This window comes from Microcaecilia unicolor, chromosome 1, assembly GCF_901765095.1.
Source record: "Microcaecilia unicolor chromosome 1, aMicUni1.1, whole genome shotgun sequence".
Lineage (NCBI taxonomy): Eukaryota > Metazoa > Chordata > Amphibia > Gymnophiona > Siphonopidae > Microcaecilia > Microcaecilia unicolor.
In genome coordinates, this window is record NC_044031.1 from 544338969 (window position 1) to 544356967 (window position 17999).

Genomic DNA, 17999 nt, shown 5'->3' on the forward strand with positions numbered 1-17999 from the left:
ATTTTTCAGCGGGCTTCACTTAGCACTAAGGAACACAGAAAAAAACAGAAGCAGGTATTCATTTGTTTAAACTCCCATCGTATTGTCCGGGGGCCTTTTTTTTCTCCCATTTTCAGAACTGAATGAATTTTCTATATGAAAATGAAGCCTTACAATACAGGTGGTAAAGAAAAAACGTATCAGTCTTAATTTAAAATACTGTTTCAGACAATGTTAACACTGACAGAAACCCTCGAGCCCCAATTATGTGCATGCCTCTCTTTTGTCAAAATTATTTTCCACAGACCTTTCGCCTCAACTATATTCTGCTGGAAGAGAGTGGAAAAAAAGAAAGATCTCTAACTTTCTTTCGAGGATTTTTACAGTCGTTCTCGTCTGCCGCAAAGTACAGGCTGTCCCTTTGCAGATCAAAAAAGATGCCCTTTGGGGGGAAGCAAGTCTCAACTCTGCCTTTTTAAAATTGAAGCTGAGGACCAAATAACCAGCTCGTTTAACTACAAAGGAGTCATCTGGCTTTTGAAAGTGGAGTTAGTCCTCTTAATATCAGCATAAAACATAGTAAGTTCATTTGCTCTACAGGGCTTTCAGCAGCGGCTCTGTGGGCAGATATAAAAGGAAGACGCTGTAGGCGCTGCTGCTAGCAAATGGCAAAATAATAATAATAATAAAAATTATTATTATTATTATAGGCACATTCGTTGCTTGTGCCTTGAGATTCTGATGCACGGGAAACAACGTTACTTGTCAGTATTAAAGAATAAAACAGGCGCATTCTCTGAACTTTAAGCACACAGCTTTTAAAAAAATGCCTTAGTATCCAAAATCTCTGCTGTTTGTCCAGGTAATCTCGATAAACAGTTTCTCTGACAAGACACAGCTAGGCAGCTGATGTTTGCTCTCCATCAGTTTGAACTTTATATTTGTCTAAACCGAATAGATTTTTTTTAAAATAAAACCTCTTTCTTTTTCAATAAAATAGCAAAGGCAACAGGTTACATTTTTGTCTTCATAAAAACGTGTTCAACATTTTCTGTCTAGAGATTGTTTTTTCTAGATTCATGAATCAAACTCACATCCTTTTCTCTAATTCTATTCAATTTGAATATATCTAATATTTTAAATCCGATTTCATAATATTCAGGTTAAAGGTTCTGTCATTTCAAGCCTCTCTCTCTCACACACACACACACATACACACACACATATATCGCGATAAAGCTACAGGCACGTTTCGCATTTGCAGCCTGTAGGAAGACGGCAGCACTCTTTCAACTTACCTCCTGACCTGTCTACAAAGCTAGTGATGGTATTGGCAGACTTAGAGGACTGGAAAAAGCTGGCATTGATGCCCAGTTTCTCGGCCATCGAGTAAGTTCTGTACAGCGACAGCATGTATTCGTGGGGCAGCACTGCCAGGGTCCTGCCGTGCTTGCCCATCAAGCGACCCCCGTGCCCCTGGGACCTGCCGCGGTGCCCTTCGCCCTCTTTGCTGAGCCTCCTGGGGTCTGGGCTGAGGGCGAGCAGCTCCGGCGAGCCGACAATGGAAGCCTGCTGGAAAGAGGGTAAATCCCAGAGGAAGAGACTGAGCAGCAGAAGAGCTCGCTGGCCATCCATTTCTGCCCACACCGGACTTGCTGTTTCCTGGCTCGATGCGGAGGGGAGCCGGGGAGGATAAGAGATGTGTGCGATCCTCCCAGAGACTTTACTTCTAGGAGGGAAAGAGGGGGGGGGGGGGGCTCAGACACGCCCCGGTGCACGCCCTATACACGGCGGGGTGACTGTGGCGGGCAAATAGGACAGGGCAGGTCGGGATCGCACTGTTCAGGATGGGCGGCCAGGAGCAGGTTGCGCCTTACTGCGCGGTATTAGCGCAGGAGAGCAAATACAGCACATCGCGTGAAGGAATAAGGTGTGAGACGCCAGATTAAGGTGGGAAAGGACCGGGATAGATAGCAGGAGGGAAGACTGCAGGGGGGCTGGACAGCCCGAGGCACAGGGCGAATAGGGCCAGCAGGTGCCAAGTGCTTCACTGACATTATCCAGCTTTCCCTGTTGGTGTTGGTTTCTTAAGCAATTGCCCTGCTTGATGCATCTTTCCCAATCTCTACTGCCACCGTCAGAAAAACTGGCCCCGGGGAGGTAGCTTGGAAGAGCGCAGGAGTACAAGCAGCAGGCAACACAAGGCAGAGAACAGGAAAGGTGCTCACAGCCAGCTATTTTTTCAGACCAGGGGCTAGAAATTTGAAGAAATAAACCAGACAAGAGAAATATACTTCTTGTTTGCTTCTCTGCACCTTGTTGGGAGGGGAGGGGGCAGTGGACGGGAGTGCCAGGCTATCGCTTTATCGTCACCTGTCCTCTCCCCTACCTTGATGCACTTCCTTTTTCTTATATATTTCCTAGAATGTTATATAATTTTATAAATCTCTTAGAAGGTGTACAAATTTAGTGGAATATCAAATACCCTGCTTCTGAGCAGGCATAAATGTCTGTGGTTTCAGAATAGCCACAATTTCTGCCACTTTGCCCCTAGTAAAAAAAAAAAAAAAAAGACACATAACTACTACTACTACTTAACATTTCTAAAGCGCTACTAGGGTTACGCAGCACTGTACAATTTAACATAGAAGGACAATCCCTGCTCAAACAGCTTACAATCTAAAGGACACGTGAACAGTCAGTCCCATAGGGGCAGTCAAATTGGGGCAGTCTGGATTTCCTGAACGGTAAGAGTTAGGTGCCGAACGCAGCATTGAAGAGGTGGGCTTTAAGCAAAGACTTGAAGACGGGCAGGGAGGGGGCTTGGCGTAAGGGCTCAGGAAGGTTGTTCCAAGCATAGGGTGAGGCAAGGCAGAATGAGCGGAGCCTGGAGTTGGCAGTGGTGGAGAAGGGTACTGAGAGGAGGGATTTGTCCTGTGAATGGAGGTTACGGGCGGGAACGTAAGGGGAGATGAGGGTAGAGAGGTAATGAGGGGCTGCAGACTGAGTGCATTTGTAGGTAAGAAGGAGAAGCTTGAACTGAATGCGGTATCTGATTGGAAGCCAGTGAAGTGACCTGAGGAGAGGGGTGATATGAGTATATCTGTTCTGGCGGAATATAGGACGTGCAGCAGAGTTCTGAACAGATTGAAGGGGGGATAGATGGCTAAGTGGGAGGCCGGTGAGGAGTAAATAAGCACCTATGTGACTTAAAAAAAAACAGTCTCACAATAAGTGCCAACTTTTCATAAATGCAACACAGATTTCCCCTCTCTGGGTAAAAAGGAGGTTGCTCAATATTGGGGGTGCTCAGTGCCCACTGCACCCACAGAAGTGGCACTTACTCCTACTTGGCCATCACAAATAGCTGACCTGCTGTAAAATTACTCTCATATTACAAAGTAGTCACCTTCCAAGAGAAACCGCTTAGCCCTCTATCAATATGAGCAATTTTAAAAGGCATTTCCACAGGTGAAACAGTGGGGGGGGGGGGGGGGGGGGGGGAGATGGGTGTTGTTTATTTTTTTTTGTTTGTTTGTTTTTCTTTCTGTGGTTTTTTTTTTTTTTTAAAGAAATGGTCTTTTCTAAAATTGGCAGGATCATAATGCTTAAAATTAAGTGTATACACTATATCCTCATATGTTTATCCAACCTGGGCTGAGGTATTGTTGGGGTTTGGACTTATGTATGCATGCAAAATACAACAGGAAATTTGTCCATGCCAAAGAGTATGTGTAAATCTGTGCAGGTACTTCTATGGCAAATTTTTCAATGATGACGCAGTGGTTAGGTGGCTAACTCAACCGAGGCTAGACCTGAGCCTCCAAGAATATGAGGCTATTTGGTTTTCTTAGAGGAAAAGTTTTCTCTCACTACCTCTTCTATTGTAGGTATCAGAATTGTGCAACAATTTGAATGGAATCACAAATGATTGCAGTTGCCCCGTTCTGTTCTATTTCAGGATAGGAAAGTGGGTGGACTTGGTGTCCCTAATTTTACAACTTATTATTGGGCAGCCCAAGTCAAGGGAGTGATTGAATGGCTTCAGAATTCAAGTCATAAGCTTTGGGAAGGCCCCCAAAGCTGTGAAACAGTGGTAACCTACACACACATAGCTGGAAACCCTCCCCCTCCCCCTCCACCTGGCTACTCCCTGTGTCATGGTCTGTAATGAATAGTGATTTGTATTGCATGTGGTGTTCTCACCCCTTCCCCTACTTAGGAGCACCACGCTGTCCCCCACTTGTGTAAAACAGAGTGTAGTGCAGCACAACAGACACCGCAGCTTCCTAATGGTCAACCTACCAATATGTCAAGGGACCCAATGCCATGGATCCCCTCCTGGGGCAAGAGCCCATGAATGATGTGCTCTAGGGGGGTCGTTACTAGTGTCATCTGCTGGGGGGTTGGCACAAGCCTTCTTCCTCACATCACGCTTCAGCTGGCGCCACTTCTGCTTGCAGTCTTCCACATCCTTGCCATAGTGGAAGACCGCGTTGACCTGGTCCCTTACTGCCTCCCATTCTCTCTGCTTTGTTGTAGCAGCCAGTCTCTGGCCCGTGGGAGCAAAGAGATGTGTGTGCCTTCTCTGGATTTCCTGCACCAGCAGTTCAATTTCAGGGTCACTGAAATTACCCTTGCGGGTGGGTGCTTGCTTTGGTATCATTGTACCAATGCGATGCAAAGAATCGAAAATACTGAGAAGGGCGCTTAAATACTATCCCAGGGACGCCCATGTAAGAACATGATGGATTTCCCTGAGATGGGTGTCCTAATTTCGATTATTGACCTGGATGTCCACAACTACATGCACTGTACTTGCAGAACAACCATGTACATCAGGGAAGTCCAAAGTATAGTAATAAGGACGTCTTTCTCGTAGAACCGCCGAAGGACGTTCATATGACAAATGTTGGCAAATACAGTGAATGTATTTGCTAACCTTTGTCTTGGAGACGTCCTTTGGCAGTTCTGGAAGATGGGCGTCCTTTTTTACTATACTTTGGATGTCCCTGATTTGGACGTTTTGCACTGCGATAATGAAATGTCTAAGGACGTCCATACTATTTTTCAATTATACCTACCTGATTTTGGACGACTTCGTGAGAACATCCTAATTCAGACTTGGATGACCTTTCGAAAATGCCCCTCTATGGCACTTACTTACAGGGAGAAATGGGAAAAGGAAATTGGTGTACAATATGATGCATAGGACTGGGAGCAAATAGAGGGGGCAAAGCTAGCAGCCAAGATGACCATGTCAAGGGCTTGGAAGGATCCAAAAGGCCTTCAGTCTCTAAGGGGCCCTTATACTATACTGCATTAAGCTCTAATGCATGCTTACCTCAGCATTAAATGGCATAGCATGGGGCGCGCTAAGGTAATTCTCCATGTGTGCATGCAAACCACATAAAAATAGGTTTTATTTTTTAGTCTTGGGGGCAGATAGTAGGCATGTTCTGTGCTAACCAGTTAGTGCAGGTTCATTGCCGTATGCTAATTAATTAATGCATGTTTAGTGCATCAGCCCTTACAAAACAGGTGTAGTTAAAGGCTCACACACTAATGAAAAAAATTAGAGTGTGGCCATTAATGCTGGAAATAGGAAAAACGGCCATTTTACTCACGTGGTAAAAATTCCTTAGCATGCAGGAATGACCCCTGTAAACACATGCTAAGGCTACTTTTTACCACTTCTTAGTAAAAAAAAGCATCTAAGTGGAAATGGGTGAATTTCAAAAGTAAGAGAAAATAATTTTTCATTGCTGCCCTGTACCTGTATCTATCTCTATGTCTTCTGGTCTCTATATGTAGACTTACATTTACACTTGTAATCATGCTTACAGTTATTTCTGTAAGCATTTGTTTGTGTTTATAGAGGAGAGTTCTCTACTGGTTGAAGTTTATGAGAATTGTCTCAATCACGGGGGGGGGGGGGGGGGTTGGACTATTTCTGTGTGGCCAGCAGTGGCAAAGCTACGTGGGGCTACGGGGGCCTAGACCCCCGTAGATTTGGTCCTGGACCCCCCCCTGCCGATAACCCTCTCAACTCCCCTCCCGCCGCCAATGCCATCGCCTACCTTTGCTGGCGGGGGACCCCAGCCGCTCCCACCCAAGGTCCTCTTCTTCCGGCGCAAGGCTTCATTCTGTTTCTGAGTCTAATGTCCTGCATGAACGAAGCCTTGCGCCGGAAGAAGAGGACCTTGGCTGGAAGGGGTTGGGGTCCCCTGCCAGCAAAGGTAGGTGATGGCGGTGGCAAGGGAGGGTTGGCAGCGGGAGGGGGGATCAAGAGGGTCATCGGCAGGGGGAGGGTCAACGTTGGTGGTGGTGGCAGTGGCAGCGGTCAGCAATGGCGGGGGGTCGGCGGCACCGTGGGGGGGGGGGGCTAAAATGTGCCCCCTCCCGTCGAAGTCTGGCTACGCCCCTGGCCAGGTTTATTTTATTTGTTAGGTATCTGTTAATAGCTATTCTGGAGAATAATGTTCTGTTTATATATTACATTTTATTTTGTATTATGAAGTTCTAGAAATTTTTCAATAAAGATTGAATAATATTTTTTAAAAAGTTATGTACCATTGATATTTGACTCTGGTGCTTTTGCAGCATTGTCTCCTTTCTGTCTTGTCCCTCTGCTGAAAGAGGTGTGGGCAGAAGGGAACTATAGGGCATGTCTGGTAGTCGTGCCCCAAGGTGCAGGCATACTGGAAAGGTATACACTACACTATACAGAAGTGAACAGGCTGGACTATTACACGGGATCCCGCTACTATCCTATTGAATCGAAAGATGCCAACTTTAAACATTACTCAGAACACCTTGCTTTATCACTGTTTTAGCGCAGTTAAGCTGGTCCTTGCAGGCCATTAGTGAACGAGTACTGTGGTGTCTCTGACATGGAAAAGTCTCTAGCTAAATGAAGGAAGGCTTTTCAAAACTAGGTGCAAATTTGGAAGCCTCTGATACCTTTGAGGCTTCCTGGTGAACTGCTTGATTAGCCCCTCCGTTATGATCTGTGGCTTTTATCAGGTCTCTTGGAATTGTTGGGATGAGGCGATCAGGATGGGGGTGAGCTAGGGGCATGGTTGTAGGTAGGGGATTTATTCAGAGGGTGTGAGTTTCATACCAAATAAAAAGGGTCAAAACTTTGCAAACGGTGGGAGAATACTACTTGGATGTTGTGCTTGTAAGTGGCTGCATTGATACTGTTACAGATGCTTTCTTTTTAATGGCTTTTGTGGTTGCAAGGCTCTTGATTTTTGTTTGATGTTTAATAAACTTCTTCCATAAATAATAATAATAAGCCCAGTGTATTTGTATTTTGGGGGTTTCAGACCAATTCTGACCTCATCCTCATTCCTCAGATTTCCTCAGTTGGTCCTCATTTCTAACCTTACCAAAATTCATTCTTTTGATGCATCTATTTCCTGAAGTTTATCTGAAGCACTTATTTAGTTTTAGACCAGACTATAACATGAAAACTGTTATTACCTTGCTGCTGAGTGGGCTCCATGAAGCATTTGTTACTGACAAGGTAGCATTTCGATTTTACAGCTGCTTATTGATCTGATAGATCATAACTGCTGACTAGATTAGCTTCTACTGGTTTATTTGGAACAGTTCTACAATCATATTTTTTCAGTTATCTCTCAATCTTCCATTTCTTCTACACACTCTTTACCTTGTAGTTTTTTTTATTACATTTGTACGCCGCGCTTCCCCACTCATGGCAGGCTCAATGCGGCTTACATATTATATACAGGTACTTATTTGTACCTGGGGCAGTGGAGGGTTAAGTGACTTGCCCAGAGTCACAAGGAGCTGCAGTGGGAATCAAACTCAGTTCCCCAGGATCAAAGTCCGCTGCACTAACCACTAGGCTACTCCTCCACTAGCAACATTCCATGTAGAAGCCTGCCCTTGCAGATCAGCAGTGCGACCGCGCAGGCTTCTGTTTCTGTGAGTCTGACGTCCTGCACATACGTGCAGGACGTCAGACTCACAGAAACAGAAGCCTGCGTAGCTGATCTGCAAGAGCTGGCTTCTACATGGAATGTTGATAGTGGAATAGCAACATTCCATGTAGAATTTCAAATAGTAGCAACAGAATCTCCAATAGTAGCAACATTCCATCTAGAATCTCCAATAGTAGCAACATTCCATGTAGAATCTCAAATAGGGAAAGGGAAATGGGACTTGATATATTGCCTTTCTGAGGTTTTTGCAACTACATTCAAAGCAGTTTACATATATTCAGGTACTTATTTTGTACCTGGGGCAATGGAGGGTTAAGTGACTTGCCCAGAGTCACAAGGAGCTGCCTGTGCCTGCAGTGGAAATCGAACCCAGTTCCCCAGGACCAAAGTCCACCACTCTAACCACTAGGCCACTCCTCTTCCTCACCCTCTGAGACACAATCACCATCCTCCTGGGAGGGGTTCTTTGAGAGCCCCCCAGGAGTAAAACACACACACACACACAAAGATTTTATTTGATTCCTTGCTATTATGCTCAATCAACAGCTCTGCTTTAGCTGAGAACCAAGGCCAATTTGCAGAACTCAAGGCAGTGATTTTCAGCAGGAGTGGGAGGAGGATGTTTGTACTGTATACAAGCATTCAGTGGCACTTTTCTGTTTGGTGGGTTTTGTGGCTCCTTTCTGTATTGAATTGTAGACTGAACATGTGAGTACCTGCTACGTCTGTCACGGCCACCGTGCTACAGCTGCGAGTCAACTGGAAGTACTTTTAAAACATGCCTTTGAAGTGTTTGCCCTGGCCTTGCAGGCAGTGGTCTATGGCAATTTAGCAGCAAGAGCTAACAGTTTTGATCTTTTTCCTGAGTTAACTGAAAGAAATGATATATCTTCTCTGGTTCATACGGAAATGGGTACGTCCTTTTCTAGAAGACTTACTTTACAATCGTCTCCAGAGGTCTTCCATGTCTATGGCATTTATTTGGCAATAGATAAAGTGTATACAGTGGGGGAAATAAGTATTTGATCCCTTGCTGATTTTGTAAGTTTGCCCACTGACAAAGACATGAGCAGCCCATAATTGAAGGGTAGGTTATTGGTAACAGTGAGAGATAGCACATCACAAATTAAATCCGGAAAATCACATTGTGGAAAGTATATGAATTTATTTGCATTCTGCAGAGGGAAATAAGTATTTGATCCCCCACCAACCAGTAAGAGATCTGGCCCCTACAGACCAGGTAGATGCTCCAAATCAACTCGTTACCTGCATGACAGACAGCTGTCGGCAATGGTCACCTGTATGAAAGACACCTGTCCACAGACTCAGTGAATCAGTCAGACTCTAACCTCTACAAAATGGCCAAGAGCAAGGAGCTGTCTAAGGATGTCAGGGACAAGATCATACACCTGCACAAGGCTGGAATGGGCTACAAAACCATCAGTAAGACGCTGGGCGAGAAGGAGACAACTGTTGGTGCCATAGTAAGAAAATGGAAGAAGTACAAAATGACTGTCAATCGACAAAGATCTGGGGCTCCACGCAAAATCTCACCTCGTGGGGTATCCTTGATCATGAGGAAGGTTAGAAATCAGCCTACAACTACAAGGGGGGAACTTGTCAATGATCTCAAGGCAGCTGGGACCACTGTCACCACGAAAACCATTGGTAACACATTACGACATAACGGATTGCAATCCTGCAGTGCCCGCAAGGTCCCCCTGCTCCGGAAGGCACATGTGACGGCCCGTCTGAAGTTTGCCAGTGAACACCTGGATGATGCCAAGAGTGATTGGGAGAAGGTGCTGTGGTCAGATGAGACAAAAATTGAGCTCTTTGGCATGAACTCAACTCGCCGTGTTTGGAGGAAGAGAAATGCTGCCTATGACCCAAAGAACACCGTCCCCACTGTCAAGCATGGAGGTGGAAATGTTATGTTTTGGGGGTGTTTCTCTGCTAAGGGCACAGGACTACTTCACCGCATCAATGGGAGAATGGATGGGGCCATGTACCGTACAATTCTGAGTGACAACCTCCTTCCCTCCGCCAGGGCCTTAAAAATGGGTCGTGGCTGGGTCTTCCAGCACGACAATGACCCAAAACATACAGCCAAGGCAACAAAGGAGTGGCTCAGGAAGAAGCACATTAGGGTCATGGAGTGGCCTAGCCAGTCACCAGACCTTAATCCCATTGAAAACTTATGGAGGGAGCTGAAGCTGCGAGTTGCCAAGCGACAGCCCAGAACTCTTAATGATTTAGAGATGATCTGCAAAGAGGAGTGGACCAAAATTCCTCCTGACATGTGTGCAAACCTCATCATCAACTACAGAAGACGTCTGACCGCTGTGCTTGCCAACAAGGGTTTTGCCACCAAGTATTAGGTCTTGTTTGCCAGAGGGATTAAATACTTATTTCCCTCTGCAGAATGCAAATAAATTCATATACTTTCCACAATGTGATTTTCCGGATTTAATTTGTGATGTGCTATCTCTCACTGTTACTAATAACCTACCCTTCAATTATGGGCTGCTCATGTCTTTGTCAGTGGGCAAACTTACAAAATCAGCAAGGGATCAAATACTTATTTCCCCCACTGTATCTGGTTGAATTCCTTGTAGACTTTGTGGCTGAGAAATTGAGCAGTTGATATATCTTCTAATAACCATCTTAGTGAGTTGCCTTGTTAAGGTAAAATGCTACTTGGAAATGACCTGGAATGCTCAGTTAAAAGTTTGACTGAGTCAAAAACTCTGTGTTTGCCAGAGGAGCAGACCAAGCAAATTAGTTTTCAGTGAACTCAAGATCTTTTTCTGGAAGCTAGGCATTACAGACCAGGAAGAGTTAGTGGTTCTTTTCATGGCAGGTTTGTGTCCCAAGAGAAGACCTTTTTCAGGGGTCACAAAAGAAGTTGTGAAATTTCATCCAGAGGTGCAAGTTTTGTCAGAACTTTACAATGAGATTTGGGGGCCCATAGTCTTGTTCCTCAGGTGGGATGTCACCTGAGATTTTTTTGGTTTTTTTTAGAAGTGAGCCCAAATAACCTCAGATCTGTGGGTTCTAGAAGTAATCAGAGATGGCAATGACTTAGAGTTCACTCGCCCTCTTCCTGACAGTTTCTTAGAGTCTCTTTGTCAGTTTCTGATAGTGGCATTAGTTTAAGTTACTCCAGAAAGGTTGTTGGCCTTGCAGACCATAGCACCAGCATCAAACAGAGAACAAGGTAAGACTGCTATTCCATTTACTTTGTAGGACCAAAGAAAGAAGGAACATTTTGGTCTATCTTGGTTCTCAAAAGAGTCAATGAGTTTTTAAGGGTTCCAGGATTCCACATGGAGACTCTATGATCCATTACAGCAGTGTTTGAACAAAGGAATTTCTTATATCGCTATGGAAACATACCTGCATATTCCAGTTCATGCAGTCCATCTATGCTTTGCAATTCTTGGTCAGAATTTCAGTTCTGTGTGCTTCCCTTTTTGTTTTTATAGCCATGTCTCCAAGAACTTTCTCCAAAGTGATGGTTGTGGTGGTGGTGGCACTGCAATGTTCAGGGATACTGGTGCACCATATCTGGATGACTGACTAATAAAAGCAAAGTCATTTGAAGTAAGCATTGAAGCCACAAATCAGGCTCTCTCTTTTTCAAGATCTAGGTTGGCTGGTCAACTCAGCCAAGGGTCAGTTGATGCCATCTCAATCCATACAGTCTGCTTCGACATGCAGCACACATGAGACCATTGCAGAGAGCGTTATTATATTGCTGGTCTTTGCATAGTCAGATGTCAAGTAGTGCTTCCCTTCCGAGGAGAGGCAAGAAACAGTCCGGTGTGGAAGCTGCATTCTTTGAATCTAACCAAAGGTATGAGTTTAGAGTAGTGCTGTCTGGTTCAGTCCAAAAATTTTGCTTCTATTCACTCATATGAATTGATTTTTTGATTTGATTTGATTCACTTCTTTAAGGCTACTATGGAAATGAATAGATTAGGTGTGTTAAATTTATGTGAAGTCATTTTTTTAATGGAGCATTTCAAGATTTTTACAAATCATAATGCAATGAAGTAACTTAACCAATCACATAGGAAAGTAAACACAATACATTTCCGAAAAGAACAAAGGTACTTAGGAGGACACATACATGATCCCAAGTAAGAACAAGAACAAACTGTAATATGAACAACTCTTAATGTGAGCATGCCATCATGGGCGTAGTTTGACTGTTTCATTTGGGGGGGGGGGCAAAGGATGGGGGCGGAGCATATTAGCATATTCATTTGCATATATATATATATATGCAAATGAATATGCTAATATGTTTCTATCCATCCCCTTCCCCATTCTATCCAGCGTCTCCCCCTCTCCCCCTTCCCAGCATCTTTCTCCCATAAAGAACATGTGGATGCAGCAGCTCACAGGTTTGAGTGAATGGCGATGGCTGCGCGGAGGAGTGGAAGCAGAGATTTACCAAATGGCTTCCTACCTTCCAGTGCACTAGACAGGAGCGAGGAGCCAGCATTTCCCAGCGGCGAACAGGCGGGTCGGTGAACGAGCGAGCGGAGATTGTAAAAGCAGCAAGCAGGCACGCTCGTCTCCGTCCACTTCCCTGCCCTCTCTGAGTCTGTGTCCCACCTTCCTCTGAGGTCATTTCCTTTCGGGCGGGACGCTGAGAGGGCAGGGAAGCGGACGGAGACGAGCATGCCTGCTTGTTGCTTTTACTCAGTGGTGCCCCGCCCACCAGTTCACCGAAGTGACATCGGGTAAGTCGCTCGTCGTTTGGGGGGCACTGCCCCCCTCGCCCCCCTCCAGTCTACGCCCATGCATGCCGTGCAGTCTTACATAATGTCAAAAGCAAAGTTAGGTTGTGTCCTATATCTTCCAGTTTGTTTTGAGAAAAATCAATTTGTTCGCTTTGACTGGCTTCAGACAACTGTGTCTCGCAGCTATAATTTGTCCAGCAGCAGAAAAAAGTATTTCCAACAGCACAGAAGTCACTGGTATACACAGAAACTTCTGTGCAAGCCAGTTGAGCAGCAGCAATTTCCTCTGCCTTTGATGCCAGAAACTAAAAACATCGCCACCAGTTTCCAATAGATTTTTGTGTGTTTATAGCACACAAATTCATCACTGCATCTGATTTGAATATCGCTGTCATACTCTGATTGTGATGGAAGTCTGGCTTTCTTAGCAGCAACATTGGTATCTTCCACTATTTCTCTGAAACTGAATTTGTGTCGAGGTTTATCCACATACTGTGTTCCAAGATTTGGAACAGCTGACAATGTGTGAGCCATCTCCACAGAGGCTGTGCTGCTGCTGACTGGCAATGGTACATCAGTGGTTTGCATTTTTACAAGCTCTTGAGTTGCAACTAATGACATCTGATACTTCATCATAGGTTAACTTGAATCTCGGATCCAGGAAGCTGCTTAATCTGTATATATTAACAATTTATCTTGAAATCTGTGCAGTAAACCTTTCTTCAGCTCTTCTTTCAAGCCAGTGATAACTTTCAAGTTTGCTGATCTGTATCTTCATAACAGAATCTGTTTCAATTTCATCATCTGTCACCCAAACACAATACAACTTATAAATGGAAGATGAGAGAACACTGCCACAATGTTCTCAAAACATATGTGGAGAAAAAAGAGAGGCCTCAGCACAACGCAGGTCAAAAAACAACCATACGGAAAAAAAAAATCACAGGACTCTCAGAAAAAAAAAGCAAAACCCTTAAAATATATGTACGAAACAAGCAATGACAGTGCTCTCAACATCCCCAAAATAGAGCAATTACTATACTGTACCACACTTCACTATACTTACCCAAAAATGAAGACACTGTCCATCACATCATCTTCAGTTCCACCACCAGTAATGAAGGCAACACAGCATACACCCAACAGTGGTTCCCTGTTTCACATAAACTGCTTCAGGGGAGAACACTCTTTACTGCGGCTCAAAAACTGCCAAGATGGCGCTGGGTCACTGAAGACACCAATTTAAAACCGATGTCCCTCAAAAACTCCACCCTCTTAAAGCAACACAAAAACGGGTGATTTTAAAAATGCAGACAACTTAATCTATAAGCCCATTCCACACCACCCCTACCTCCCCCTCTCTTGACATCTCACCCATCTTGACCTATTCTAAACAACCACATCATAACTCTACGATTCTACTGCTGTGTTCTTTCTATGATACTTTGTAACCCATATTATGTAAGCCGCACTGAGCCTGCTATCGAGCCGGAAAGAGCAGGGTATAAATGTAACAAATAAATAAATAAATAAATATTTTAGCATTCAAACCCTTGGGTTCCAGTGTATCAAAAAAAATATATCCACTTTTGTTCATGCTGCAACAACAGTCGCTTAAAATTGCCATGATGAACTGATCGCTGACGTTGTTCCAAAACAACACATTTCAAATCAGAAAATGCATGCTCTTTAAAGATACAGTGAGAAACCAAAGTAGCCAACATTTTGCTTGTAGATCAACATCATCAACCCTCCCCTGCCTCTCCTGATTCTTCCCAGTATCTTGTGTCAATTGAATTAATCAGGTGTTCAACCGGCAGATAAACAACAGACACAGTAACATACTGTTCTCCGGATGCAATTGTTGTGGCTTCTTCAAAGGTCTGCAAGACATCAACGAGCCTGTGAGCCAGATTACAGTCACATTTTGCAGGTGCAGCTTTCTCTGTGTTTTTATTGCAGCAGCTTAAAGAATCAATGGGTTGCTGTAATTCAGCTGAAACATAATGCAAGTACTGGTCCAAAATGTGTTGACATCAGCAATCGGTTTCTTCATTGGCATTCCCATTGCTTCTTGCAAAGTTTTCAAATTGTCAGTGAGTATAGTACTGTGATGGAAAGTGTTGACGATATCACATGAATTTATTAATGATGTAATTGCTTGCTGGATGAGACTACAGCCCATCTTCCTCACATAACTGCAGTGTGTCCGAAGCAGCAACGGTGAGCGGTATAGATTCCTTTTCGAATAAGTTTCCCAATAACTTTTTTCATTGATGCAGCATCATCAGTAACAACTGCAAAATCTTTGCCTTCTAACTTCCATTTCTTCACTGCACTTTCCATGGCATCTGCTATATTGTCACCTGTGTGTCTCTCTGGCATGTACCCAGCACAACATTTATTGCATGAAAGTTATTATCTATGTCATGTATTATTGTAATACTAGTAAGAAATGCCCGTTTCTGGCAAAAATGAAACGGGCGCTAGCAGGGTAATCCCCCCCCCCCCCCCCCGTCCTCCCTCCCTCCCTCCCGAGTTGCAGACACCCCCTCCGTGCCTCCGTTCCGAGTTGCACACCTCTCCTCTTCGTCCCTTCGTCCCTCAGTGACGTGGTTGCGAGGGCCGCCCCGCCCGCAACGTCATCGCGTTTTGACGCGAGGGCCGCCCCGCCCTCAACATCATCGCGTTTTGACGCGAGGGCGGAGCTACAGTGACTGGAGCCTGCAGGCCAAACCGGATATCTCGGGCGCCTCAAGTTTCCGGCTTGAGGCTTCAAAGTGCCTTTTATATATATAGATAAGCCCCCATGGTTCTGCTGGTCCAGAGATCTGTGGTAATACTTAGATAGCTCAGACTTTGAAGCTGAATCAAAACGTTAGGTGGACACTTTGTCATATTTGAGCCTACAAATAGGTGGGATAATGTGGGGTACAAATGCAATAAATAAATAAATATTTAAATTCAATCATTCTATAGAGTTTAGCATGATAGCACGGCATAACTTCTGTTGAGAGCCTGACAATAGTCCAAAAAGCCATCTTCCTTAACAACGCTAAATGGTTGCATATCTTTAAGAATAAAATACATGAGGGTAGTGTCAAATTTTTTTAATCTCCTGGTGGGAGTGGCTTGTGGAAAAATAATGAAACTCAGGCTTGAGAAGACACTGCTGGATGCTTTAGGCTTTGTAGCTACAGAGACCTACAGATTTTTTACAAGTGCCCTGCTCTTGCAGATCCAAAATGTTTGCTTTATGATGTCTTTCAATGTGCTGCCAAAGATTACGGGTGCCATTGCTGTGTTTAACTATAATTTTGCATAGCGTAGAATTCAGTTTCTCCGCTCTATTCAGTATCATCATCCAACTGTTCGAATACAGACCATATAAGCGAATGCTGGCCTACCGGGCATGTTGCGCTTGATTTTCTCTTTCCCTGTCAAATCCATTGGGTGCTGAACTGAGGCAGCCGTTTATTTTGGACAAATCCTGGAAACAAAATCAAATCGAGTATCTCCAGAATTTGCTTAGATTTTTTGGAAATTGATAAAGTGTATTTCTGGTTGAAGTCCTTACAAATTAAATAGTGGGATGAATTACCCAATGAGAAAGACATGGATTTCCACCTCACCATATCGTTCACTTCAAATGCCTCTGAAAGTCAAAGGCAAATCATTTCAAGGTGATGTCCTAGGACCAGAACAGATCTTTAAGTGTTCTACGAAACAAATATCTTTTCCAAGTAGAAGAAGCAGGACAACAGACAGGAGAGGGAAGACATGATAGATACATTTAAATACCTATGAGGAATAAATGCATAGGATGTGAGACTCTTCCAAAGGAAGCTCTGGAACAAGGAAATACTTTTTCATGGAAAGGGTGATGAATTTGTGGAATGGGCTCCCAGTGGAAGTGGTGGAGATAAAAAAACTGACTGTTATTGCCTCGTTGATAGACAATGTTCATAAGATTTTGGCAGAGGGCAAGAAGGCATTAGTGCTACAGTTCGACCCAGTGGCGTAGCCACAGGTATGCCTGGGTGGGCAGGGGCCCACCCAATTAGGGATCAGGCCCACCCAACAGTAGCACACGTATTAGCGGTAGCAGGTGGGGATCCCAAGCTCCGCCAGCTGAAGACTTCCCCCTGATGGTAATGAAAACGCTATTCTCCACGATACCAGCACCTGCGCATGCTCAGTTTTCAGCGCGTGCCTGCTGCAGACTGCTAAAGCGTTTTCCCGCCAGCTGATTTTTTTTTTTGTGGTGGGTGAAGGGGAGAACACTTGGTGCCCACCCACTTCTTGTCTAGGCCCACCCAAAATCTGTTGTCTGGCTACGCCTCTGGTTCGACCTATCTAATGCATTTGATTTGGTAGACCATGATATTCTTTTACATATTCTGGACAGCATAGGAATAACTGGCAATGTTCATAAATAGTTCACAGGATTTTTAAAAGATCATTTTTATAAAGTGAGATTTGATGGCGACTGTTCTGAGAGTTGGAATAATCAACGTGGGGTCCCACAGGGATCGCCGTTATCTCCTGTTCTTTTTTTTTTTTTTTTTTTTAATTTATAAATTTTATTGAAAACAAAATATCACAACTGTGTTATAGCATGACTTAACATTGCATTTCTCATAATATTGTAACAATGCTCATCTGTATTTTATACATTTCCCCCCCCCCACCCTCCTCCACCCCCCTCCCTCTCCTCCCACTCCTCCCCCACTTCTTTTAATCCTCAGGATATCGTATCAATTTCTTCTTTCCCCGTATCTTTCAAAAGTTCCTGCAATCGTGTCCATTCTTTTGCTTCAGAGTTGTATCTCCCTATTCTTTTATCTGTTAATTTGTCCAGCTCTATGAGCTCCCTTAACTTAACCTTCCAATCAGTCTTTGTGGGCCCCAATTTACTTTTCCAATGGCGTGCTATACCCGTTTTCGCTGCTGCGAGCCCTATCCGCTTAACTCTTTGTTGCCATTTTTGCCCTCTATGGTTTCCCCAACCAAGTAAGCACCATTTAGGTTCATGTGGAAAGGGAATCTCCAAGACCATTGATAATTCGTTCACAATTTCTTTCCAATACTCTTGTATCTGGGTACACTCCCACCATATATGATAAAATGTACCTTTCCCTTTCCCACACCGCCAACATTCCGCAGAGGCCCCTGGATACATTTTATTAATTTTTTCTGGCGTATAATACCATCTACTTAGTATCTTGTAGGCATTTTCTTTGATCAACACACATATTGATGTTTTCTTAATTTCAATACACACCCTCCTCCA

At 44.1% G+C, this 17999-nt stretch overlaps 1 protein-coding gene and 1 long non-coding RNA gene across 2 annotated transcripts in view; both read right to left on the bottom strand.

The window, feature by feature from the left end:
- The window catches only part of GDF6 (growth differentiation factor 6), a 37596-nt gene extending 35965 nt beyond the window's left edge, over positions 1-1631 (bottom strand). Inside the window, exon 1 of the mRNA XM_030190187.1 lies at positions 1278-1631. Within this exon, the coding sequence (XP_030046047.1) occupies positions 1278-1614 (337 nt within the window). The 5' untranslated portion in view covers positions 1615-1631. The remainder of the gene's footprint in view (positions 1-1277) is intronic.
- A 3628-nt stretch (positions 1632-5259) lies between these two features.
- Positions 5260-17160, bottom strand: LOC115460411. The gene is made up of 3 exons (XR_003940481.1): positions 17059-17160; positions 15859-15863; positions 5260-5273 (listed from the first exon to the last, which is right to left on the bottom strand). It is a non-coding gene; the product is annotated as an uncharacterized LOC115460411 (long non-coding RNA).
- Between the last annotated feature and the right edge of the window lie 839 nt (positions 17161-17999).